The sequence below is a fragment of the Miniopterus schreibersii genome, assembly GCF_964146895.1.
Source record: "Miniopterus schreibersii genome assembly, chromosome: 6".
NCBI lineage: Eukaryota > Metazoa > Chordata > Mammalia > Chiroptera > Miniopteridae > Miniopterus > Miniopterus schreibersii.
Window position 1 is genome coordinate 13,368,433 of NC_138107.1, and position 25,485 is coordinate 13,393,917.

General features: G+C 50.3%; 1 protein-coding gene across 1 annotated transcript; it reads right to left on the reverse strand.

Annotated features, from left to right (window-relative positions):
• Positions 1–1,595: 1,595 nt before the first annotated feature.
• PRPH2 (peripherin 2) lies at positions 1,596–17,141 on the reverse strand (the record flags this gene model as incomplete). The annotated part of the gene is made up of 3 exons (XM_081140849.1): positions 1,596–1,808; positions 5,177–5,423; positions 16,561–17,141. 3 exons carry the CDS (start codon positions 17,139–17,141, stop codon positions 1,596–1,598), a joined length of 1,041 nt encoding a protein of 346 aa, XP_080996975.1.
• Between the last annotated feature and the right edge of the window lie 8,344 nt (positions 17,142–25,485).

Sequence of the window (25,485 nt, forward strand, 5' to 3'; positions counted from 1 at the left end):
TGCAGCAGGCAGCCAATCAATGATGACTCTCTCATCATTGATGATTCTGTATCTCCCTCTGAAATCAATAAAAATATATTAAAAATAAATAAAATTTTAAAATAGGTTGAGTTGGGGATCCTACGACACATGCTGTGGAATGAGCTGAGACAGGCATTTACATACTATACACAAAAGTAGTTTTCATACAATATAATTTTTAATGTCTATTGTACAGCTGTTAACAGCATAGTTACACATCTGGCCTAGAGCAGCATTTTCACGATGATTCTCAGCACTCCTGAGAGGGAAGAGGGCTCCGGGACCCTCGTCAGAGGTGCTAACTCCCTCAGCATTTGCAATGTGGACCTTGGTCTCAAGGAGACTCAGAAGTCAAATTAAACCTGGGGCCAAAGTCTGACAGTGTCCAAACATCTTTGACCAGTCTTAAGACTGGGAGAATTAGAACCCTAGAACAAACCCCAGGCAGCACCAAAAGTCTTGTTTTCTCCACTCTGAAAACTCAGGACGACAATGAAATCATTCTCTCCTTCAACTAAAAAAGCTTCCTTTCTCTCTTTCTCCTGAAGGAGCTGAAAACTTCTGTTGCAGTCGCTAGCTCAGGAAGATGGGCTGTCTCGAAGAATCTTCTTTAATGCAGAGGCATTCCAGAAATACTGCTTTGAAGTATTTGAAGGATGGCTGGCTGGGGATAGAAACAGGAAGAAGCTCCCCAAGGACTCTGCCCTCCACTGTAGACAGTGTTGCCCATGGGGGCTAACGTGGGGGTGAGGCCGGTTCCTTCCTGGTGGTTGCTGCTCTCCCACAGAAGCCCAGCCATCTCTCCCAGTGCTCCACAGGCGAGCCAGAGGAGCTCGCCCAGACCCCTCGGGGTGGCACGTTGCTGGAACATGACAATTTCCTGAGCCCATGGCTCACTCCTGGCTAAGTGAGGGCACATGAGCGAGACGGAAGCAGGCCTTTAACTGCATTTGGGGAGGGGGGACAATCCTCTGTCTTTAAGTTCTCTTGCCCCATGATGAAGGATTCCTCTTTTGAGCCCTTACTGCTTTGGAGAATCCATTACTCTTAGAAGAGTATAGCTGTCCCCCCACCTTCTGCCACTAAGTAAAATGACTGACCTGTCAATCTTGGCATTGTCTTAAAAATGACTACATGGCCAGTACATTTTCCAGACTCCTGTGCTTATGCACCTAGTGATGCTTTGAATAAAGAATGAAGCATATTGGACCTCATAATTGCAAACTCAAAGGGAAGCAGCCCTCAGGCGTGGCCAGTAGCCTCAGGGTGGAAATGAATTCGGCCACTGAGAGAGAGAGAGGGTGTAGGCATAGTGATCCCAAGAGATCCCCTGAGGCCACCATGAGGCCATATCCTGGAGCAGTAGGCCTGAGGGGGGCTCATTCATATTTTGAGTCATTCAACAAATGTTTGCCAGATGCTTTTAGGGGCCCTAAACTTTCAATCAGGGACAGTCTGTGTGAGATTGCCACCCTCCTTGGAAGATTCAGATTGGACGAGAGGGGGTATCCGCATTTCTTGGGAGTCCACTACTTCTCAGTGTTCAGGACGGAGGGGACCCTGGCCTGGGGCCATCAGCCAGCCTCTGGGGCCTGGCCCGCGTCTGCGCCTTCGGCCTCCACCTGGTTGTTCTTTCCCAGCTTTTTCAAGCTCTCCAGAAAGGCCTTCCACGTCTCCGGCAAGCTCTTTTCCAGCAGCCAGCCCTCACTGTCACACTCAGGGTCTTCGGGGTTGGACACGCTTTCCAGTGCCGTGTGTAGGTAGCGCAGCCCAGTCATGATGGTCACCTGGTGGGTGGAGAGGAGACTTAGAGGAGATCTGGGGGAAGGAGCTGGCGGTTGGGGCTGTCAGGAAACCATGGGAGCCACTGGCCTGTTCATTACCGGGCCTATCAAATGACACGGGCTCTGATGAGTCCCACTGGTGAGGGCCTGCCCACCCCAGCCTGGCCCGGGCTCTCAAGATAACTGCCCCTATCAAGTCTCGTTCCTGCCCCTCTCCCTTTCCAGCCACCTGGCGCTTCTTGGGATCCTGCGACACCTCAACCTTTCTCTTCCCCAGCCTGTACCATTTGCTATTTTCTATGCCTAGAACGTTGTTCCTCTCCACATCCACCTGTTAATACAGCTTCAGCCCTTGGTGTGCATCCCTGCTCCTCGGTCTCCCTCCCCTCCCTCTCCGATCACTCCTGTCCTGAGGGCATTAGGCCTGGGCTCCTTCTCCTGCCTCCCCTCCTCCCTCCCCCCTCCCCGCCGCCCCAGTTCCTAGCACATTGTTTGGCACATACTGAGTATTCAGTAACTATTTCCTGGGAGGAATTAAAAAGTGACCTCCTCTTCTGCATACAGTATGCTATGTGGTTTCCTCTACTTCCGTTCTCTTCAGTGGTGTGGGAGTGAGTGGGTGATTTGTTTGGATCTGGTCACTGGCAGTCACTGGGGCAGACCCTGGTGCCAGAATGCCCAGGGTCCGATCCCAGCTCTGGCACTTGGCCAGCCATGGGACGAAGAAACTTCTGTTCACTCATCTGGTTTGCGGATTTTCAGATGAAGTGTCGCCTGCCCTGTGTGTGTGCTGTGACACTTCAGTGTGTAGAACGTGGCACCTGGTGCACAGTGAGGGCGAAGAGAAGTGTCAGCTGTAATCGGTTATTAGTCAGCATGGTGAGTATTGTTTTCAGTTGTCTAGTGTATTGGGTTAGCCACATGTTTCTACATAAAGTCCTGGTTTGCTCTTATGCTTCCCCTTTTAGGGTATAGCCAACTCTGAGAGGACAAGGCCAGCTAATGGAGAATGTCTGCCCCCTGAGGGCAGGGGTGACCCTGACCCATCTTGTTCACTCAGTGTCCCAGCCCCTGGAACAGCACTGGCTGGTGGGAGAGCCTCAGTAAACATCTGCTAAATGAATGCTCTGGGGCAGCGATTTTCAACCCGCGCGCCGCAAGAATTTATAAAACATGCAATACCTGGCTATTTAGTCAGGGGCACTGACCTCTTTTCCCTTAGATAGTCAAATAAAAATACAACAACAGCCAACACAACAATAGCTATCCATTGTAAATAAATCAAAATTATACCTATTTTTTCGTCAGATTGGCAAAAAATTTTTTCGGTGTGCTGCAGAATTTTAATGATTAGTTTTCGTGCCGTGAGATGAAAAAGGTTGAAAATGGCTGCTCTGGGGGCATTTTATAATTATGGTAGTAGATGACAACAGCCAGAGAGTTGTAAGTTTTTGTTATTGTTACTGTCAATTGAAAGTTTAATACAGTAGAAAAACGTACCTCTTCCTGAAAGTCCTCCCTGTGTGCATGTTCCCACTGTGACCCCCTCCTGCTCTCTGAAGGAGGCCCACTGCTGCACTAGGAGTTTTGCACTTGGTAATGGCTCTCCCTTAGGTTCATGAGTTAGATGTCATCTCCTAACTGGATTGTGAAGCCTGGGAGGGCAAGGCTCGGGGCAGAACCCTATCTTAACCCAGCCACCCTCGTGCCCGTTACAAAGCTCTGCCCACTAAAGGCCTCCAGTAAAAGCCAGGCGTATTCAGCCCCCGTCCACAATGAGCTGGCTCTCCTCTTACACAGTAGGTGGATTCCAGGGAAGGTGGTTCACTGAGAGGCGGCCAGTGGAGTTCCAACCTTCTAGCAGTATGCTTCTCCCCTAACTCTGTGCACTCATTCCCAAGACTCTGCCTCAGCATTAAAGAAGCCCTCGTCCCCGCCCCACCCCCGAGGAGTACAGTCGCTCTAGTGTCACGTGGTGAGTTGGTGGGGTATCAGCCAAGGACACAGCTACATGAGAATTTCCATAGCACTGAGAGACTTACTTAAAGGAACCTTTCAGTGACTCCTCTCTGATGGAAAGCTTCCCCACGTAATGTTTCTAATTTTGTACATTTGGAATTTGGAGTCTGGATTTTCTGCTGTCAGCTCAAAGCAGGAGCCCCAGTCACCCTCTGTGCCACCTTAGTCTACCCCTCACTAGTGCGCGCTCTCGTTCAGCACCCGGGACAGCGCCCAGAGCAAGGTGGGTTTGCGAAATCTGTTCAATAAATGAATTCAGCCTTCACTGAGGGCTTGCTACACTCCAAGCCCTGTAGCTACAGAGAGGAATTAAGCCTTACAGTTGAGATAAGATGAAGCCACAAATAATTAGAATAACAGGTTGGTGGCAACCGACATCTCGAGAGAAGCTCGAATTCAAGCAGCTCCCATTTACTGAATGTCCACCCAAACCTATTTTCTCCTGTTGCTTCCCAGTGATCCCAGAGCTAAGTTCTGTCAGCTCCATATAACAAAGAGGTTAAGTAACTTTCCAAGATCACAGACCAAAAAGTGGGGGCACAGGGTGAACCTCTAAAACATGAACCTCTAAAACATGCAGAATGAAAGCAGCCAGACACAAAAGGTCATCTAGTATATGACTCCATTTATATGAAATGCCCAGAATAGGTAACTCCACAAGTACAGACCACAGATTGGAGGCGGCCTGGGGCTCAGGGTTGGGGGGATTGGGGAATGACTGCTTAATTGGTATGAAGTTTTCTTTGGGGGTGATGGAAGTGTTTGGAAACTAGATAGAGGTGGTGGTGGTGGCACAACATTGTGAATTTCCTAAGTGCCACTGGGTTGTTCATTTCAAAATGGTTAATTTTATGTCCTATGATTTTCACCTTAGTAAGTTATTCTATTTTTTTTTTTTTTTTTTGTAATCTTCACCCGAGGTTATTTTTTCCATTGCTTTTCAGAGAAAGTGGAAGGGGGGGAGAAAGAGAGGGAAACATCGATGTGAGAGACACATCGATTGGTTGCCTCCCGCACTCACCCCAACCAGGGCCAGGGATCGAACCTGCAACCGAGGCACATGCCTTTGGCTGGACATGAACCCAGGGCCCTTCAGTCCGCAGGTCGACGCTCTAACCACTGAGCCAAACGGGCTAGGGCAGTAAGTTATTTTCTAAGCAATAGGACAGGAACAAACAAAAGGGAAGTGGAGGTGTTGGGGTTCAAACCTTGGCCTTCCGGACCCACAGCCAGGCAGAGGGCTGGTTCCGAGGACGGAGGCATGTGCTCCGGGCCCAGCTGCACCCCTTTAAATCCAAATGGGGCAGGTGGCTCCCTTTTCCCCTGCTCCCCACCCCAGGCCAGGAGCCTACCTCAAAGAGCCAGACAAGGAGCGTGACGGCACCCATTGAGTTCATGAGGCTGCTGTAGTAGCTCAGCAGGGCGGCCCTACAGCCTCGCACCCACAGGTTGAGCTCCTCCGTCTGGTGGTCATAGCTGTAGTGCGCCGAGTTGTTGGTGAGCTGGTGCTGGATGCAGGGCCGGGGCGAGTTGGGGTTGCAGCAGCTGAAGGGGACACCGTCCACCAGGTACCTCCCATCCACGTTGCTCTTGATTCGACTGGAGGAGAAACAAACCGCTTGAGAGGGGCCTCTCGAACTTTTCACCAGCTGCCAGTTTCTCCCATCCCCCACCAATAATATTAATTTATTAGCACTCTCAATAAGGAGCAGTGACCCCAGAGAGACAATGCCCCTGCCTTCCTGGAGCTTATGTTCTAGAGGGTTGAGACAGATGATAAATTAAGAAGCAAGTAAATGTGTCGAGGTCATCCAGCCTCCCTGGCGTGCAGCAATTTCTTAAAACCATGGAGGCAGCTAGGAGCAACAGGACAGGCTGTGACCGTGGCACAGGGCTCTGCCTTGTATTCATGGCCATAGACTTTAGCCTCCAGCCCCCTTTCCAACTTCATCTCCCCCGTTCAGGTCACTGGGCACCAAGACTCCCTCTGGCCAGATCATTCTTCTCAATAGATGTTTCATGGCCTGTGCAAGGGATGAGGCCCGAGACAGGCACGGTCCTTGCCCTCACTTTGCTCACTGTTCGCTCACCGTTCACACGAACTTCATCCAACCAGGTGGTAGCTCCTTACTCACCTGAAGGATGCAGCCCGCATAACTTTTGCATTTCTACACTTATGCATATATTTGGTTAGTGCACACTATATGTTCATGTGGGTTTAGAATTCAAGAGGAGGAGACATGTTTATAGTGAAAGGTCTCCCCTCCATCAGGCGGGCTGGGTATGTTCTGCCTGACCTGAGTGAAGTTACCCAGGTCTTTCTGTGTCAGGACCATCGAGCTGCACACTTAAGATTTGCTCACCTGACTGTGTGCCTGTTATCATGAGTAAAAAGGTGTTTTTTTAAGTTGCACATGAACAGCGCATCCCATAATAGCAAACTGTTACTACTCCAGAACAGAAAGCCTGTAATTGTTTAAAATAGAAATTGTTCTCAACAGTGTTCATCAACATAATTATACTCGAAAAAACGATGTTCGCCCTGGCCGGGTAGCTCTGTTGGTTAGAGCACCGCCCTGATGCACCGAGGCTGCGTTTGATCCCCAGTCTGGGCACACACAAGATCAGCCAGTGACGCGTACGTAAGTGGGACAGCAGGTTGGTGTTTCTCTCTCTCCCCCTTCCTCTCTCTCTCTAAAGTAAATAAATTAATAAAGGAAAATTACAAATAAAGAAAATATAATAGATTTTCATGTTTACCTTCTAAGCATAATCTCCATGCAATAGAAGTCTCCCCTCATTCTTGTCCCTGGGCTTCCAGTCCCCCCACTGTGGCCACCGTATCTGTCCCTCCAGAGAGGTGTCACGCAGGGACCAGCGAACACAGGTTCTGTAAATGTTCTTTCCTTCCTGCCTCGCTTGCTTTTTTTATTTACCCAGGTGGCAGCATTATATACATACTGTCTCAAACGGTTCTTTTTCCCTTTAACAATGCCTTACAGATGTTTCATATGTCAGTGGGGAGTGTTCTCAGGTTTCCAGTGAGCTGCATGGTGTCCCCACTGTGCAGATGGTTCATGGGGTACTGTGTGGTTCCTCCTGGTGCACCTTTGGGGTTCCCAGTCTCCAGTTAATACGAACATGCACGTGGGTCGTCCTGCATATGAATCTATCTGGAAGGTAGATTCCTAGAAGGTGCATTCCTGCACCAGAGGGCGGGTCCGTCTGTGATCACACCAGACCTCTTCTGTATTTCTCCTCGGGGCCCGGCACTCGCCCCACCAGCCACTCTTGAGAGAGCCTGCCCCCCATAGCCAAACCCTCACAGGTTTGATAGATGGTAGATAAATGAAAGCAGATCCATGAAAAACAGTATTTCAGATCCTATTGGGTGGCTCAGTTCATTGGAGTGTCGTCCTGTGCACCAAAAGGTTGTGGGTTCAATTCCTGGTCAGGGCACATGCCCAGGTTTTGGGTTCAGTCCTTGGTTAGGGCAGGTATGGGAGGCAACCATCGATATTTCTCTCTCTCATTGATGCCTTTCTCTCTCTATTGCTCCCTCTCAAAATAAAAAGGAAAACATATCCTCAGGTAAGGATTTAAAAAAAATAGTATCTTGGGTTGTTTTAATTTCCATTTTTCTCAATATGTTGAAGAGCCAAGTGTGGTACTCACTTTGTCAGCACATAGACTAAAATTGGAACCATACAGAGATTAGCATGGCCCCTGTGCAAGGATGACACCCAAATCTATGACTCATTCATATTTTTACTTGATAAAACTTGAGACTGCCCTGCCCAGTTTGGCTCAGTGGTGAGAGCGTCAGCCCACAAACTGAAGGGTCCCAGGTTCAGTTCCGGCCAAGGGCACGTGCCTCGGTTGCAGGCTCGATCCCAGGCCCTGGTCAGGGCACGTGCGGGAGGCAACCAATTGATGTGTCTCTCTCATATCGGTGTTCCTCCCTCCCTCTCCTTCTCTCTCTCCTTCTCTCCTTCCCCCCCACCCCCCGCCTTCAGCCCCCTTCCACTCTGTCTGAAAAGCAATGGAAAAAATATTCTCAAAACTGAAAAAAAAACTTGAGACTGTAAAGAAAAGATCCATTTGTGATTCCTTTTCAGTGAACTGTCTTTTGCTGTCCATTATGATGAAGACTTTAAGAAAGCTCTGTACAATGTGGCCTCCTTGGTTTCAGAATAGTCCTTGGTCATATTTCTATAATGATCTCTACTTCATGGACAAGACCCACTGTCCAAGGAATGGGTGGCCCTGGGTGACAGGCAGTCCAGCTGATAAGAGCAGGATTGCCTGGGTTTACTCCCGGTTCATCCCTCTGGACAAGTTCCCTGACCTCTGACCTCAGCTTCCTCAGCTGTAAAATGGAGTTGACATAAGGCTCATATCGGGATACGTGTAAAAAGGCTTAAAAGAGTGCCTGGTACGGAGTGAGCAGTGAGCACGGGCTCATGGGCCTGGGGTGGGCGGGGTTAGAGCAGAGCCTTCATTCGCTCTCAGGGAGCAGCTGTGACAATGTGGCATCACATTGCTGGGGACAGACACTGTTGAGTGGGTGGCATGGGCTCTGCCAACTATGAAGAAGAAGCTGTGAGTGCCTTCTGTGAGAACACGGCTCGCCAGCCACAGTGGGGCTGTTAGGCATTTGTTGGCCCACAGAAGTTCTCGCGGCAACCCTGCTGAGTGCACGTGAGCACAGACTGCCCGGTTCTTGAGGGGCAGCAGCCCCAGCACAGCTGAGCAGACAGTGGCCTCTCTCCCAAGACCACCCCAACACGATCTCCTCGAGACCAGGGTATCCCGACTCAGTGCTGCTCATCCCTCCCCCTGACCTGCGAGCTGCCCCTTGAGCCCACTCCCACCAGCACAGTATCCCACCTGGGCCATTCCCAGTGACCCCGTGGAAAGGCCAGTCTTCAGTGCAGACTGAGGGCAGACCTCATACTTGTGAGCAGCATTTGGCTCATCTCTCCAGAACTGTGGGAGGTGGGGGCTGTGGGAGGTGTAAATAAGACCGTGCAAGGAATGCACTTGACCTAGGCCCTCAGAGAATGTCCATCCCTCCCCACTTACGGGCGTCTCCCCGGGGCTTTGCAAACCACCAGGTTCTGCAGAGGAGGAAGTGGGCCCAAAGCAGGGCAGGGCCTCACCCACAGCCGCACAGGAAGTGGAAGCCTGCAGACCTGCCTGGTATCTGAGGTGAGGGTCAGGCCTGCAGGTTTGTGGGCTGAGGCCAGTAGAGGCTCTGAGCTGCTACCTGCAGCTGGCCTTCCGGACAGCCGCCATCTCCCCCTCACCTCACCAACCCCCCGTGAAGCCACCCTACACGGGGAAACTGTCTCCATCACACCGGGGCTCCCTGAGGGCAGGGCTGTGGCTCCCCGCAGACGGCTTCCTGAGGACAGGGCCAGGTCAGCATGGGGGGAGGCAGGCCTGGCTTGGAGGTTGGGGCTTCCCAGGGCCCGCAGCCTGGGTCCTCTTGGGGTCACACCTCTGGAACTAGCCTTCCCTCTCCCCAGAAGCATCGTCTTACTTACTCAGTGCTTGCCCTGGTTCCAACCACAGATTAAGGCCCCACTCACCCTCTTAAGACAAAGCCAGGCAAAGATTGCTCCTTAGGGAGAGAGCTGGCTATTTATATCAGAGTGTTTCCCGGGCTGCAAATCTCGCCCTGCTCAGGGCTCGAGAGAGTCTCGTCTCGATTAAGATAAGGCCTGTGTTCTGGCCCACTCTCCCATGGCCAAGCCACATGGCCCGGGGAGATCATCATGTCAGAGTTTTCCTGGAGAAACCAACATAATTTAGTCAGTGAATCAATAAATCAATAAGGAAAGCCATGTGGAAATGAGCACCGCAGAGGAGAGGAGGGAGGCGGGAGTGTAACTGCTGATGAGTCAGCCCCCGAGGGGATGCTGGCTGCACGGCACTCTGGAACCTTGGCGGCTCGGCCTCAGAGCCTCGGTTTTCTCATCTGAGAAATGGCAGTGTAAGTACCTGACCAGGCCGCGGTGGAGATTAAATGGGATAATGCACATAGAGCACCCGGTGTACAGCAGGCGTGGTATTAGTGTTTCTGAGCAGTCTTTTTTGGGTAGTAACAGAATATAAAGTCCTGCAGGTGGTGAGGGGGACATAAGAAAGGGGAGACACGGCCCTGTCCTTGGAGCAGTCTGAGTGGGGAGGCAGCCCTGCCCTCAGGGAGCCCCAGTCTGAGGGGAGACTCAGCCCTGCCCTCAGGGAGCCCCAGTCTGAGGGGGACTCAGCCCTGCCCTCGGGGAGCCCCAGTCTGAGCGGAGACTCAGCCCTGCCCTCGGGGAGCCCCAGTCTGAGCGGAGACTCAGCCCTGCCCTCGGGGAGCCCCAGTCTGAGCGGAGACTCAGCCCTGCCCTCGGGGAGCCCCAGTCTGAGCGGAGACTCAGCCCTGCCCTCGGGGAGCCCCAGTCTGAGCGGAGACTCAGCCCTGTCCTCAGGGAGCTTCTAGCCGAGGTCTAGACTTGAGGTGTTTATAAATTGTTCAGGAAGAGAACAATTTTTATAGCCAACGGGTCCTATAGCCAGCGGGTCCCCTTGAAGGACAGTAAAGTGAGAGAGCTTGGTGCCAGCTCCTCCCCTCAGCCTGAGAGCCCCAGGCCAGGCCTCTGTGGCTGGCAGTTCCTGGTGCCCAGGCCTCTGAGCTCCTTCATGTCTGCCTCTCACCCCAAAACACTGACGCTCTGCTCATCCCGAAAACAGGAAACTATCAAAGGAATTGTCACAGGCAGGCCGAGGGCCTCCTGTCCCTGCTGGTGGGATGCAGTCAATGCCCAGAGCAGCACCCTCAGAAGTGTTTTTGCCCAAACTGAACCTCGGTCCAGTCACACCTCAGCCCTGCTGCTGGCTTACAGGGACACAGAGCGAGCGAGAGTTCACCCCGCGCCTGCAGCTGCCCAACTCCAGGAGGGGGGATTCTGCAGGACACATGGCCTAGTTTCTCCAAGACACACCAGGCACAAAAAAGCTAACTGTTGCCGTGGCCGGTGTGGCTCGGCTGAGCGTTGTCCCTGCACCCGAAGGTCCCTGGTGCCATTCCCGGTCAGGGCACACGCCCTGGTCGTGGGTTCATCCCTAGTTGGGCTGCAGCCAATCGATGTTTCTCTCCCTTCCTCTCTCTCTCAAATCAATAAAAATATTTTTTTTTAAATAAATTTTAAAGAAAAAGGTAACTTTATAGAGGAGAAGAGACTTAGAAGCAACCGAGTGCAGAGTGGGCCCAGTTTAGATCCTGATTTGAACAAACCAACTGGAAAAGACATTTTGAGACAATCAGAGAATATTGAACAGAGTCTGGGTATGAGATGATATTAATGTTACTTTTGTTGAGATTATTAATATTGTGCTTATGTTAAACAAAAGAAAAACCACCTTCCTTGCGAAATGGCTCCTAAAGTATTTACAGGCAAAGGGAAAGGAGGCCCAGGATTTGCGCTGATGAGACCAGAAAGGCAGAAGGTTGGTTGAAGCTGGGCGGTGGGCGCCCAGGATTCACTATACTCTCTGCGTTAGTGAATGCTGGGAAATTCCTGTAATAAAAGTTGAAAATGCAAAAAATGAGAACACTGGTTGAGATCTACAAATCCTCTCCGGAGACCTTGCTGTAAGACTCGGGGTTGCTGAGGGAGGCCAGGCTCCCGGACTCAGCTCCTCCCCCAGGCTGGGGAGGGAGGGAGACGGAAAACACAGAGGCGAGAGGTGAGGGCCCAGCCCCCTCACCCCCATTTGCCACAAGAGCCCGTTCCGGGTTCCCTGGGCTGCCTCCTGATTATCTGAGACCTAATCCACAGGTGTCCTCTGGGGCCTGCATCACCTCTGCCAACACCGCCCACTGTCCCCCTGGAGGAAGACATGGGCAGGGAAGGGAGGAGCCCGAGAGGAAGGGGGTTGAGGCCCTGCCCCCACCCCCCACGTGGCCTGGAGAGTCCAGGTTTCAGTCAGAAAACAAAGATCTTTTTTACCACCGAGTCTGTGCCAGGCGCACTTGAACATCCCCAGAGAGCGGGCGCAGGAGAGCAGAGGAGCAGGGTTAAAGCCTGGCTGTCCACACAGTGGGGTGTTTATCATTCACCCCTAAAACGAGTGCAGCTTGGCACATGCTGCAACATGGGTGAGCCCCGAGCGTGACGCTAAGCGAAAGAAGCCAGACCCGAAGGACAGTATTACGGATGCTACTCAAACGAGATGCCCAGACCGGGGGGGGGGGGGGGGGGGGCCCCCGGGAGGCAGGCGAGCGGAAGCTAAAGGCTGCAGGGCTTCTCGTCACAGTGGTGGAGATGTTCTGAAATTGACGGTGGTGTTGGTTGCACAGCTCTGTGAATGTACCAGAAACCGTTGGGTTGCCCGCTTTAAATGGGCGAGTTGTATGTTATGTCAGTTATAGCTCAATAAAGCTGGGTTTTTTTAAATTTATTGACTTTAGAGACAGGAAGGGGGAGAGTGACGTTGATTCGTTCCACTGACCTGTGCATTCGTCGGTTGCTTCGTGTACGGGCCCTGACCAGAGATCGAACCCACAACCTCGGTGCATCTGGACGACACTCCAGGCACCCGAGCTACCCGACCAAGGCAATAAAGCTATTTTTTAAAAAATTCTAATCCCCTCCAGCTGTGAAGTCATAGGCCCGTTCCTTAATTTCTCTGAGGCTCAGATCTCTCATCTATAAAACAGAGATAACAGCACCTAAGAAAATTACAGCTTCCCCACCTCCACCAGGAGAGTTTTCTACAGACTAACGAGGACATTTCCCCTCGCAAACTGCCTGGCGACCTAGAGATGGGCGGGCTGGAGGTTAGGTGCCGCCAGGGCTACTGGGACGGGGGCCAGAGAGCCTGTAAATTCTTCTTTTAAAAATCCCTAGTGGTTCCTACCTGATCTCATTGTTTAGATCAGGAGCCTTTAGGAAACAGAAACAGTCCTTGGTCTTAAAGATTCCCCTGAGAAATCTCCAAAAACCAGCCAGCCCTGCATTGCTGAGGCCAGGAGCTCCATGGGGGGGGGGGGGGGTAAGTACGGGGAACCCCGCAGGATGCAAGCAGGAACCCAGCTTCTCTGGGAGCTGGACTGGAAACACTGGGGGGTGAGGCCTAGTCCAACGAGGTATGCATTGCACCGAATGGAAAGAGGTGCCCCAGGGGCAGAGCCCGAAGAAATGACTAGAAGTCATGGGCACCAGACTCTGCCCACGCCTAGCACCAGCGCCACTGGCAGGTCCTGGTGCATTTTTTCCCAGACTTCTGACCCTTTGAGCAGATCATTGCTCCTGGGATCGACCCCCCCCCCCCCCCCACACACACACCCCAGTCTTCAGGGTCAAGGCCTTTGCTGGTTCAAGCAAATTTGGCAGGGAGGGGGAAAAAGGAAACGGAAAAGAAGAATTCCTTTTAAAAAAAAGATCTCGGTGGCCCCTGTGGCGTGGCTCAGTTCGTTGGGGGGTCATCCATGGTACACGTTCAATTCCCAGTCAGGGCACATTCAACCCTGCAGGAGGCAACTGATCGGTGACGTTTCTCTCTCTCCTTCCCACCCCCCCTCCTTCCTTTAAAACAAATAAATAAACAAAATTTAAAACATCTTAATGAAAGATAACGCTGCTCCCTGGCCCTGCCTTCCTGCTGGGCCTCACCCCGGCTTCCCTTGGCCTCTGTTGCCTCAGTTCTAGCCCAGAGGATGCTGCTGAGAAAAGCCAGAAAACGGTAAATGCTTCCCCACCTCTCAGGGCGTTGGCATCTCAAGAAAGTAAATGCACTTTCTGTTTTGGGGAGCCAGCTTTGTCAGGTACACTTAATCCTCCTAAGTGAAGCAGTCGAGATGTGAGCAGAAGGCCCTAGCTGGTTTGGCTCAGTGGTTAGAGCGTCAGCCCACAGACCGAAGGGTCCCGATTCGATTCCAGCCAAGGGCACCTACCTCAGTTGCAGGCTCGATTCCTGGCCCTGGTTGGGGAGGGTGCAGGAGGCAACCAATGAATCTCTCTCTCTCTCTCTCTCCCTTCCACTCTCTCTGAAAAGCAATGGAAAAAATATTCTCGGGTGAAGATTTAAAAAAAAAAAATGTGAGCAGAAGGAAATGTTAGTGTCCCTGGAGGGGAAGGGAAAAGTCCTCTGCTCATTGTTTCCCCCAGCAGGTAAGGGCGGGGCTCGTGCTGGCCCTCGGGCAAGTCCAGCCCCACAAAGCTTTCTGGGCACGGCCCCAGGAGCCTCACCTCGCTCCCGGGTATCGCCCACTCCTCATTAACTTAAAGTTTGTGGGAAATGATCTGCTCCTGTCTGTCAAGGCGATCCTATCGGGTGAGATGTCACTGGAGGTTTTGGAAAGGAGAAAGGATTTCAGGTCTACAGTTCCAGTTCCAGAAATTTAGCCTAAGGGAAGTGGGAGGAGAAACAGAGACAGAGACAGAAGAGCCTCAAAGATGCCCATCCCAGTGTTAGTTATAACAGAAGTAAATGACAGCCTAAACCTGCCTAGGTGCGTCCATTTGTTCAGTGGAATATTATGCAGCCAGCAAACAAATCGTTTTAGACAGAGACTGTCTGATATCACTTACATGTGGAACCTAAAAACCCGAATGGGTAGAAACAGACATTAGCATGGTAATTGCCAGGGGCTGGGGGCAAAGGGAAGCTGTCGGTCAAAGTGCACAAACTTCCAATCACAAGATGAACAAGTTCTGGGGATCGAATGTGCAGCACACTGACCACAGTTAACAATACTCTTATATAGTTGAAAGCTGGGGGAAAAAAAGTTGCTAAGAGTAGGTCTTAACCGTCCTCACTACAAAAAGGAAATGGTAATTATGTGACATAATGAAGGTGTCGGCTAAGGCTGTGGGGGTGACTGGTTTGCAATATATAAATGTATCAAACCAGCACAAGGTACACACTAAACTTACACAATGTTATTTGTCAATTACATCTCAGTGATGCTGGGAAATGATCATTTTGAACATTTTGCAAAGGTTATACTATCAAATTACAAAACGGACACTCAGTTGTAATTATACCTTGGCTGCACTCTGTCATCATGTAGATGTTCACAAGATTAGAATGAAGTGTGAAAAAAATTAAAGCTAGTGATGTTTAGTCGTGGACGAGAATCTGACTTGAATTTCTTGTCCTCTCTTTGTTTCTCTTGCTGTTGTCACCGTATTTTTTGTGTAACAGACTTTTTTTCTAAATCTAAACAGGTTGGTGTGGAGCACTGAGCTTAATGTTTGCCTGAAAATTTGGATATGCTGACCACCGGGACTGGAACAACCTGGAGAATTTCTCTGCTCTGGAACAGAAGGAGATTTGGGGATTACAGAGAGATTTTAGAGTCTCCCCGAGGACTGACCCTGTGCAGAAGGCAATCAAGGCAACTGACAGGAAAGGCCCCTCAGCTCACAAAGGCTGGTCCTGCCATCAACATCTCTCCTCCCCCGCCCCATCCCAGGAATTCTGCTTTCCCTCTGGCTGCACACCCTCCTGGGCAACTAACACAGATCATGCCTCCTTGCGCTGTCCTGCAGACCTGTCACCCTTCCTGGGTGAGCAATTTACAAATCTCTCCTTGACTGGGGATTTGTAGCCGTAATCCCCACCCACAGAGAAAATGAAATCCCAGCAGTGGCCTTCAGTCTGACTTCCCTTCCTTCTGAAGTGCAGCCTCCCGGGGTTGGTGGTGGTAGTGCCTGGGCTTCAACCATGCCCTGCTGCCAATGTGCCCAACACCCTGTGTGCACGTCCCCTCGGACTCACCAGCCTTACAGGAGAGCTCACGCGGTGATCAGCTGAACCCCTCGCTTGGCCAGGGACAGGCCGAGCTGACAGAGGAGGCTCAGGGCAGGCTGCCCTGGCCCTGGAGAACAACCCGGCCGTGGGTGCGCTGGGAGGGCGGCGTGCGGCCTCGGCTCACATGCGCCTCCCCAGCTCAGAGGGCCGGATTCCCTTTCTCACCTGCACCTCCCGGCCTCCCACCTCAGGCTTTTCCATTTACACATGCCAGCACTTCAGAAACTCTTAACCGTGTTGCACTGCCAGGATTTAAGAAGTCAGCTTTTAATGAGCACTTGCTGTACGTCAGGCTCTAGACCGAGCTGGCAGGTGACCTCCAAGATTATTTCAGTGTCTTTATTTAAACGTTGGGCAAGCGACGGCCCAGAGGGCAAGTGACTTACCCCACGGTCACCAGCTAATTCACAACAGAGCCGAAACCACAGCCTAGCTTCCCGACTGCCCTGTCCTCTGCTCTTCCCACCACGTCCAAGGACAAACACTGAGGCAGATGCTCAGGGTCCAAAGGCTGGAAAACGAAGGAACTAACCAGGATGTTTAAGCCTCTGGGACTGAATCCTTGTACTCTGAGTGAATGAGCCAAGTCAGCCAAATAACCTCTCAGAACGTGTGCCCCACATACGCCGAGTTTCCACTGTACGAAGCGGACACCGGTTCCTGACCGGCTCTCCCACCCCGGGACCCCCATCCCAGCGGCTTGGATGTAACCCCGCACCTCCCTCCCACCACAGCCAAACATCAGGTTGAGCCATATGAAGTTGCCAAAAATGTGAGAATATCGGCAATTCCGTAAGGCCCAGCTGAATTCAGCCTCGCCATTCACAGCAATGAGCTGTGCCCAGAGACCACCCGAAGGGGAGGAAAAGACCCTGGGCTTCTGCGTCCCCACATAGCCCCAGCCCCGGGACCGGACGCCACTCACTCTTTGACTTCTTTGGAGGAAAAGTCCAAGTAGCGGTTGCTGATCCACTGGATCTCGAACCAGTCCCGAAAGCCATTGTTGCCGCAGCACTTGAACTCGATCTGCAGCATGTCGATGGTTCTCTTCATGAAGCACCGGCCGGGGGTGTCCGTGTCCCGGTAGAACTTCAGGCCGTCCTTGAGCCCCTGGGCCAGGGCGCCCTCCAGGGAGCCCCGCAGGAGGAAGCAGCAGAGGGCCACCAGCAGGAGGACAGCATTGAAGAGGGCGCACGCGGCCAGGTAGGGCTTCAGCCAGGGCTTCCACCCGGCATACTTGGCAGGGTCCAGGGCGTCGTAGCAGACCTTGCCAGCCAGAGAGTTGATGACGCAGGCCAGCGCCCCCACCCCTATCAGGGAGTTGGGCACGAAGTGGCTCTCCGCGTTACTCATCACGTCGCTCCTCTTCCGGAGCTCCACCTTCAGGAACAGCCCGAGGCCGAAGACCACGACGCCAGCCAGCACCGAGAGCCAGTTCATGAGCCAGAGCCCCTGGGCCAACTTGACCCGCTTCTTCTGGTCAAATGGGATTTTCAGCAGCGCCATGCCTGCAGGGCGAGGTCTGGGCAGCCTCCGGCGGCACAGCTCCCACTCGGGACCTCGCCGAGCCCAGGGCCCGCCCGAAGAGTCAGGGCCGTGGGAAGGGTGCAGACAGGCCGAGCGGCAGGGAGCTGCTCCGGGGGCTGCCCATGTTGACGCCCCCTAGCCCGGGACCCCCGCTGGCTCAGCAGTCACCGCTCGTGGAGGGGCCAGTCGGCGGCGGCGTGGTTTCTGCAGCTCCCTTCCCAGCCACGAAGGGATAGCCCGAGGCTGCAGGTTAAAAGTGGGATCCACGAGACGTCTCGCTAATCTCTTTAGCCATGTACATCCCATTAGATAAAGCCGGCCAGCTTCAAAACATGCCCCAAGGAGCCTCTGTGGGTACTGGGGCAGAGAACTCCGGGTCCAGCTTGGAGAATCAGGGGCGAAGGACAAGACTGGCCAGAGCCATGGGCTTGAGCGGAGGTCTGGCTCAGATCCCGTGTCTCCCAGAAGCACATTTCCAGGCCAGACTCCTTCAAAATGGAAAACTTTCTATGGACAGCCCTGGCCAGTGTGGCCCAGTGGTTCGAGTGTTACCCCATGCAGCAAATCGAACCCGTGACCCTTCGCTGCGTGGGCTACCTGGGTTACAGGTTCGATCCCCAGCCCCAGTCGGGGTGCATGCGGGGGGGGGCAACCCATCAATGTGTCTCTCTCACATCAATGTTTCTCTCCCCCACCTCCTTCCTCTCTCTAAAAATCAATGGGAAAAATATCCTCAGGTGAGAATTAACAAAAAAACCCCACAAAGCTTTCTATGGACAAAAGACATCATTATTCAAATTGAAAAACAACAGATTATGAGACAATATTTGCAAAAGGTAAAAAAAAAAAAAAAATGAAGCAAAGTGTTTAAACTCCCACAATTCCACAATCAAATGATAAACAACCAGATAAACGGTCCGAAGACTGGAGCAAACGATCTACAATAAGGAAACTTGAGGCCTGACTGAGTAGCTCAGTTAGATAGTGTCACCCCCATATTTCTCTCTCTCTCTCCCCCTCTCCATCTCCCTTCCTCTCTCTAAAAGTCATTCAATAAATAAAAATTCTAAGAAGGGAACTTGAAAAGTCCAACAATGTGGAAAAGATGTCCAATCTGAGTAGAACACAGGGAAGTGCAAATTAAAACAATAATAAAATACCAAACTGGATTCATCAGATTGAACATCTGTCGAAATTCTGTCACCAAACTGTGAAAACAAAGATAGTATAAAGGGAGATACAGACTCTTGGTGAGTCTGTACGTTTTTATTATTTTTATTAATAAACTTAATTTCCTAAAGCAGCTTTAGACGTATAAAGAGAGCTGAACAGAAAGCACAGAGTTCCCATTTTCTCCAGCCGTGTCCCTTCTCTCGGGGTGACGCGGTGCATGGGTTTCAGTGGATGGACCGGTACGGATATAGCATCGTTCCTGAAGCCCGTCGTTTACACTGGGGTTGGCGCTTTGGTTGTGCGGCTCTGCGGCTTTGCCAAATGCATAATTTCATGTCCCTACCGCATCCTACAGTATCACACAGAATAGTTCTGCTGGTCTCATCATAATCCCCGCGTCCCACTTACATACACATGCCTCCCCCCCTCCCGCCCGGCCCGGGCATCCACCAGCTCTCTCACTTTGCCTTTTCCAGAATGTCCTGTAGTTAGAAAATCATAAGGTACGTGGCCTTTTCGGACGCAGCTCTTTCCCGTAGCGATACGCACGTGCGGGTTCTCCGCGTCTTTCCGTGGCTTCGTTAGCCCATCTCTGTCCATCGCTGAGCACCGGCCCGTCGTGTGGAAGTGCCCTGTCGGGCCACCCAGCCGCCTGTTCAGGGGCGTCTTGGTTTGCTTCCAGTTCCTGGCAGTTATAAACAAGGCTGCTGTGCACGTTCGCGTGCAGGGTTTTGTGCGAATTACCTAGGAACGTGATTGCTGGATTATATGGAAAGACTGGATCACATGTTTCGCGTAGTAAGAGCTGCCGAACTGTTTTCCAAAGTGACTGTCCTGTTCTGCAGTCCCACAGGCACCAAGTGGGGGCTCCTGCTGCTCTGCACCCTCGCCGGCACTTGGGGGTGTCAGTGCTCAGCGTCTTAACCGTTGGAACAGGTGCGTGGTGGCCTCTCTTCGTTGTTTTAATTTGCATTTCTCTAATGATATATGATGCGGAGCATCTTTCACACGCTTGTTTGCCATCTGTGTATCTCCCTTGGTGAGGAAGCTGTCCAGCACTTTCACCTACTTTTTAATTAGGTTATTTATTTTCTCTAAACTGTAATTTATCTCTATTAAAATTTAAAATGCACATTCCCGCTGCCGCTGCTCGGCTCGCTCCGGCCACATCGCTGACACTCTGGGACTCACCATTAGGGAGACTCGGTCAGAAGCAAACGGCACTTTTGCCTTAAACCTTCAGAAAAAGCTGGGTGAAGGCAATTCAAAAAGAGTGTTTTCCTTGCCCATGAGCATCTCCTCGGCCCTGGCCCTGGCCCTGGCCCTCATGGGGGCAGAGGGAAACACGGCGACCCAGGTAGTCCAGGCACTTTCTTTCAGTAACAGGTGGCGCCCAGCCGGTGTGGCCCAGTGGTTACAGCATCGGCCCCCACACCAAAGGGTCTCGGTTTGATTCCCGGTCAAGGGCATGTACTGTACCTGGGTTGCAGGTTCAATCTCTCTGATATCGATGTTTCTCTCTTTCTCTCCATTCTCTCTGAAAAGCAATGGAAAAATATCCTTGGTGAGGATTTTTTTAAAAAGAAAAAAATCTACCTTTAATAGGACCTAACAGGAAAGACACTCGCTGAAATTCTGGCGCTGCCTAACGTCAGCAAATCGCTGCATGTGGCCCTTCTCCTGTCTCCTACTGACCCGCTTTTCCTCTGACATGTCACAGTGTGACTGAAATCCAAAGTAACTTTTGGTGACAATCCAAAAATAAAAGGCCTAATTTTGAAGCCCCACGTTCAGAAAAATAAATACATAAATAAATATAAATAAATAAATGCACCTTCCCAATGACTCAGCAGTTCCACTTTCAGAACAGTTTGTGCATAAGCACAAGGTTTTTTAAAAATATATGATTTTATTGATTTTTTTTTTTTTTTTTAAGAAAGAAACATCGATGTGAGACGGAAACATCCATTGGCTGCCTCCTGCATGCACCCCGACTGGGAACCAAGCCCACAACCCAAGGATGTGCCCTGACCGGGATTTGAACTGGTGACCTTTCGGTGCACGGGATAACCCTCAACCAACCGAGCCACACCAGCCAGGGCAGCACAAGGAGTTTTAATAACAAACTGATGTTGTCCTCAAATTCATGTCCATCTAATACCAAAGAATGCTTCGTAATTAGAATAAAGGCCCATGAGCTCAAGGCGGTAAGTGGGTCAAATCTCCAGCCTGGAGCTGCCTTTCTCCCCTTGTGTGCATCGGTTCCACTGGATCCAGCACCTGCGCACTGCTCTTTAGGATCTCAGATCACTAAGCAGAATCAAACTCTTTCCCCACGGATGGAGGTGCGAGAACAAAGCAATGAGACATGAGATTTCTTTCCTCCAGCCTGCTACCAAAATTAAGGGTCCATTTGCCTGCGTGCATCAAAGCCCAATCAAAAGTGAGCACGAGTTGCCCAAGGGGGTTTGGCTCAGTGGTTAGAGCATAGTCCTCGAACTGAAGGGTTCTGGGTTTGATTCTGGTCAAGGGCATGGACCTCGGTTGCAGGCTGGATCCCTGGCCGGGGTCGGGACACGTACAGGAGGCAACCAATCGATGTGTTTCTCTCTCTCCCTTCCGCTCTCCCTGGAAAGGTATCCTCGGGTGAGGATTTAAAAAAAGAAGAAAGAAACACTATTCCATTGCTCAACCTAAATTTTAAGTTTGGACTCCAATTCGGGAGTGATCTCCAAGGCCAGCTTCCGAGCCATATGGAGAAGTCAATCTTGTTACTTTATTGTTACATGACATTTTTAGGTCCAAAACGATAGATTTGGCTTCCAAAAGCTTTGGACCTTCAAAGGATTTCAACTCTTCACCATCAAAGACGTTGAAAAAAAAAAATGTGCTATGGTTTCTGGAGTTTTCTCCCCCCACGAGAAGACGTTTAGAAGCATGGCCAGACTCATACCTCACAGACACAAATCTAAGGACTGAGGAGCTACCCGGAGAGCCTGTTAGGAGGTGCACTCGGACAACAGAAAGCCAGAGGGAAGGAAAGGAAGATTTGATGTAGAGACCGGAAACAAATTTAAAAAGCTCTGCAAGTATAACCGCACCAGTCAAGGCCTCATTCTCAAGTGACCCCAGGGGCAGGGTTGAGCCCCTGGCAAGTCCGTGGGTTCCCCCTGGTGGCCAGCAGTGGAATGGTCTCCGTGGGGGTAAAGGGGAACCTCGCGGCTCAGGCTAGACTCCTTGAGGATGCACTTTATCTAGAAACCCGTGAAAGCGAACAGACACGTTAGATTTGTCCCCTGCCAAACGCTTCGCCTGCGGAGCAAGGCAGGGTGTGGTGAGGGGGAAGCAGAGAAAGGCGGGCCGGAGAGGAAGGGCCAGGGCGTCTCTGGAGGAGGGACAGACGGCTCCCTCCCCCGCCGGACCCGGGAGGTGTCTGGATGCTGCAAATGAATTATCAGTATAATAGAATAAGTTACTGGAATTAGGGGTGATTTGTTTTTCTTTAGAAATTCCTTTAATGTTAATATAATAATGGGATGAAAATAATAAAATTTACATTGGGGGGGGTGTTTATTTTTTATTTTTTTAAAAAATATTTTTATCAATTTCAGAGAGAGGAAGGGAGAGGGAGAGAGAGAGAAACATCAATGATGAGAGTCATTGATCAGCTGCCTCCTGCACACCCCTCACTGGGGATCGAACAGACAACCTCTCAGTGCACCAGATGGCGTCCAACCAACTGAGCCACATCGGCCCAAGCCCCAAACATTACTATTAAAACAGTTATACATACAGAAAAGCCCACAAGTCGTAAACGTACAGCTTAATCATCAACATTAATACATACGGCTAAAGTTCATTAATTTTTTATTTTAAATATAATTTTGGATACAAAGAATATACATAACATATATGTTATAAATCATCGTAACAAATGACTCACCACCCAACTCAAATATCACAAGTAACTTGCACCTATATATATGATTCTTCCCATCAAATTCCTCTCTGCTGTGGACTGAGTGTGTCCCCCAGATTCCTGTGTGAAGCCCTAACCCAAAAGGAACTGTCTTTGTGAACTGTGAGGAGGTGCTTAGGGTTGAAGTCCTAGGGCGGGCCTGTAATCTGATAGGCCTGCGTGTCCTTTTAGGGAGACACAGAGGTCTCCGCAAGCAGGCGCTAAGGACAGGCCGGGTGAGGCCAGGGCGGGAAAGCAGGAAGAAAGCTCTCACAGAAACCAAACCAGCGGGCACCTTGCTCTTGGACTTCCAGCCTCTAAACTGCGAGAAAATAAATGTCTATAGTTAAGCCACCCAGCCTGTGGTATTTTGTTATGGCAGCCCAACGTAGCCGTTATTCTGAACACCTTTGCTTTTCTTGTCACATAAAGATCATGTAGTATTTATTTCCCTACACATGTATTTTTGCTTGTTTTTGAGAGTCACAAAATTGTGTCATATCATACATAGTCTTCAGGAACTTTTTTTCATTCCACATTATGTGATTTTTTTATAACATTTTTTTTCTTTTCTGGTAAATTTATTTTTTTATTGAATTTAGAGAGAGAGAGGAAAGGAAAGAGAGAGAAACATCGATTTGTTGTTCCACTTACTTATGCATTCATCAGTTGATTCTTGTATGTGCCCTGACCAGGGATAGAACCCGAAACCTTGGCACATCGGGGCAATGCTCCAACCAACCGAGCTACCCAAACAGGGCCTCAACACTATGTTTTAAGATTCATACTTGTTGTTTCCTGTAGCTACAGTTCATTTTCATCTGCAGATCATACCACATGTGATCCATTCTACTGCCAGTCTGCATATGGGTGATTTCCAGTGGGTTTTTTAAAATGATTTCTAGTGTTGCTTTTTTTTTTAATGCTCACCTGAGAATATGTTTGAATTGATTTGAGAGAGAGAGGAAAGGAAAGAGAGAGAGAAACATTGATTGGTTGCCTCCCCTATGCGCCCCCCACTGGGGATCAAACCAGCAACCTGGGTGTGAGCCCTGCCCAGGAATTGAACCTGCAGCCTTTCAGTGAACAGGCGACGCTCCAGCTGACTGAGCAACACCCCCAGGGCTCTCGTGCTGATGTTGTGAACAGAGCTACTCTCAGCACTTTGTACGTGTCTCCTGCGGAGCAGTAGTTCCTCTGGGGTATAAGCCTAAGAAGAGAACTTCTGAGAAGCAGGGTATGTGAATCTTCACCTTTCTGGGTAATGCCAAAACGCTTTTTAAAGTGATCAGCCCAATTTATACTCCCACTAGCAGTGAATATATGATCCACGGCCTCTCCAGCCCTTACTATTGAGTCAGACTTCTTAATGTTTGTTTCCTTGGTTTTAATCGTGGCCTTAATTTGCATTTCCCCGGCCGGGCTAAAAATTATTTTTAAGATTTACTGAAGAAACTAAGATCTTCAGAACAATTTGAATACAGGCGATAACAGAGATCCTTGTATTGGTCTTTAAAATTTTTTATTTATTTATTTTCATTTATTTTTAAATTTTATTTATTGATTTGAGAGAGAGAAACATCGGTTTTGTTGTTCCAGCTATTATTTTAAATTTATCTTTATTGTTGAAAGTATTACAGATGTCCTCGTTTGTTCCATCTATTATGCATCATCGGTTGCTTCTTGTATGTGCCCTGACCAGGGGTCGAACCTGCAACCTTGGCCTATCAGGGCGACGCTCTAACCAACTGAGCTACCTGGCCAGGGCTTTGTTTTGGTGTTGATCTTAACTTCTCAGTGATTCATCATTAAGTACCATGGTTGCTGTAGGTTTTAGAAGATACCCTTGCCCTAGCTGGTATGCTCAGTGGTTAGAGTGCCGGCCTGCGGACTGAAGGGTTGTGGGTTCGATTCCAGTCAAGGGTAGGTACCTGGGTTGCAGGTTTGATCCCCAGCCCAGGTCAGAGCGAGTGTGGGAGGCAAACAATCGATGCCTCTCTCTCTCTCTCCCTTCCACTCTCTCTGAAAAGCAATGGAAAAAAATATCCCTGGGTGAAGATTTAAAAGAAGAAGATGCCTTTAACAAGTTAAAGAAGTTCCTTTCTATTCCTACTTTCCCAAAAGTGTGTTCTCATGCATAGAAGCTGAATTTTGTACAAGGTTTATTCTATTTCTATTAAGATAATCATATGGATTTTCCCCTTTCTCTCTTAATGTGGTAAATTAAATGTCATTTTTCTGAAGGCAGGCTATCCTGGCCTTCCTAGAATAAACTCTGGCCTGTGGTCTTTCTATGTACTTCTGGATTTGGTCTACTAATGCAACAGGTATTGCTCCACCTCTTACTGCTTTTCCTAAACCCTGCCCACAGCTTTGTAAATAGCTCCTGTAGCAAGCTCTCCTCAAATTATCCATTTTGAGTCTGTTTCCTGCCAGGTCCCTGGCTGAGACTGGCTGGAGCATGAAGCGTGTGTGATGAAGCAGTAAAACATGGGGCAGGGACAGGCGGCTGAGGAGCAGGTGGGGGGGGAGCTTGTCTGCCAGGCCGGGGCGGCCAGCCGGCAGTGGGAGCCGCAGGCGTTGGGCCAGGGGGGGCAGGATTGACAAAAACGAACCTGGTAGCTACGTGCAGAACGGTTTAGAAATTGGAGGCGGGAGAGAGATTAGAAGATGATTGCAATTACTCTTCCCAGAAGATAACATTTTCTAACTATCAGATTGGCAGAGATCCAAAACTCTGCTAGCCTCCTGCGTGGAGGGGCCGTGGGGAAATAGCGCTCTCAGTGTGAATTCTCTGGAAGGCAGTTAGAGAAGATCTGTCGATATCATCAATGTTCATAACCGACGGGCCGAGCAGTTCCACTTCTAGGTACTTAGCCTAGAGAAACTATTGCTCACATGCTAAATAATTTATGCATAGGGATATTTGTTGCAGTATTTTTCTAACGGTTAAAGATGGGAACAACCTAACTGTTCACCATGGACTGGTTAAATAGGCGTGGCCCAGTCATTCCATGTAACAGCAGTTAATAGAATGAGAGGACTCTGTCCTTTCGTCCAGTGTCATTTCATTACAGCGTTGATGGGATGCCCTGGGAACTTAACTCCTGTTTGTATCAATTAGCCTGTGGTAATATTGGTTTCATTATCCGTCATTTTGCTTAAAGTCACAAAACCTATTGACAACATTAG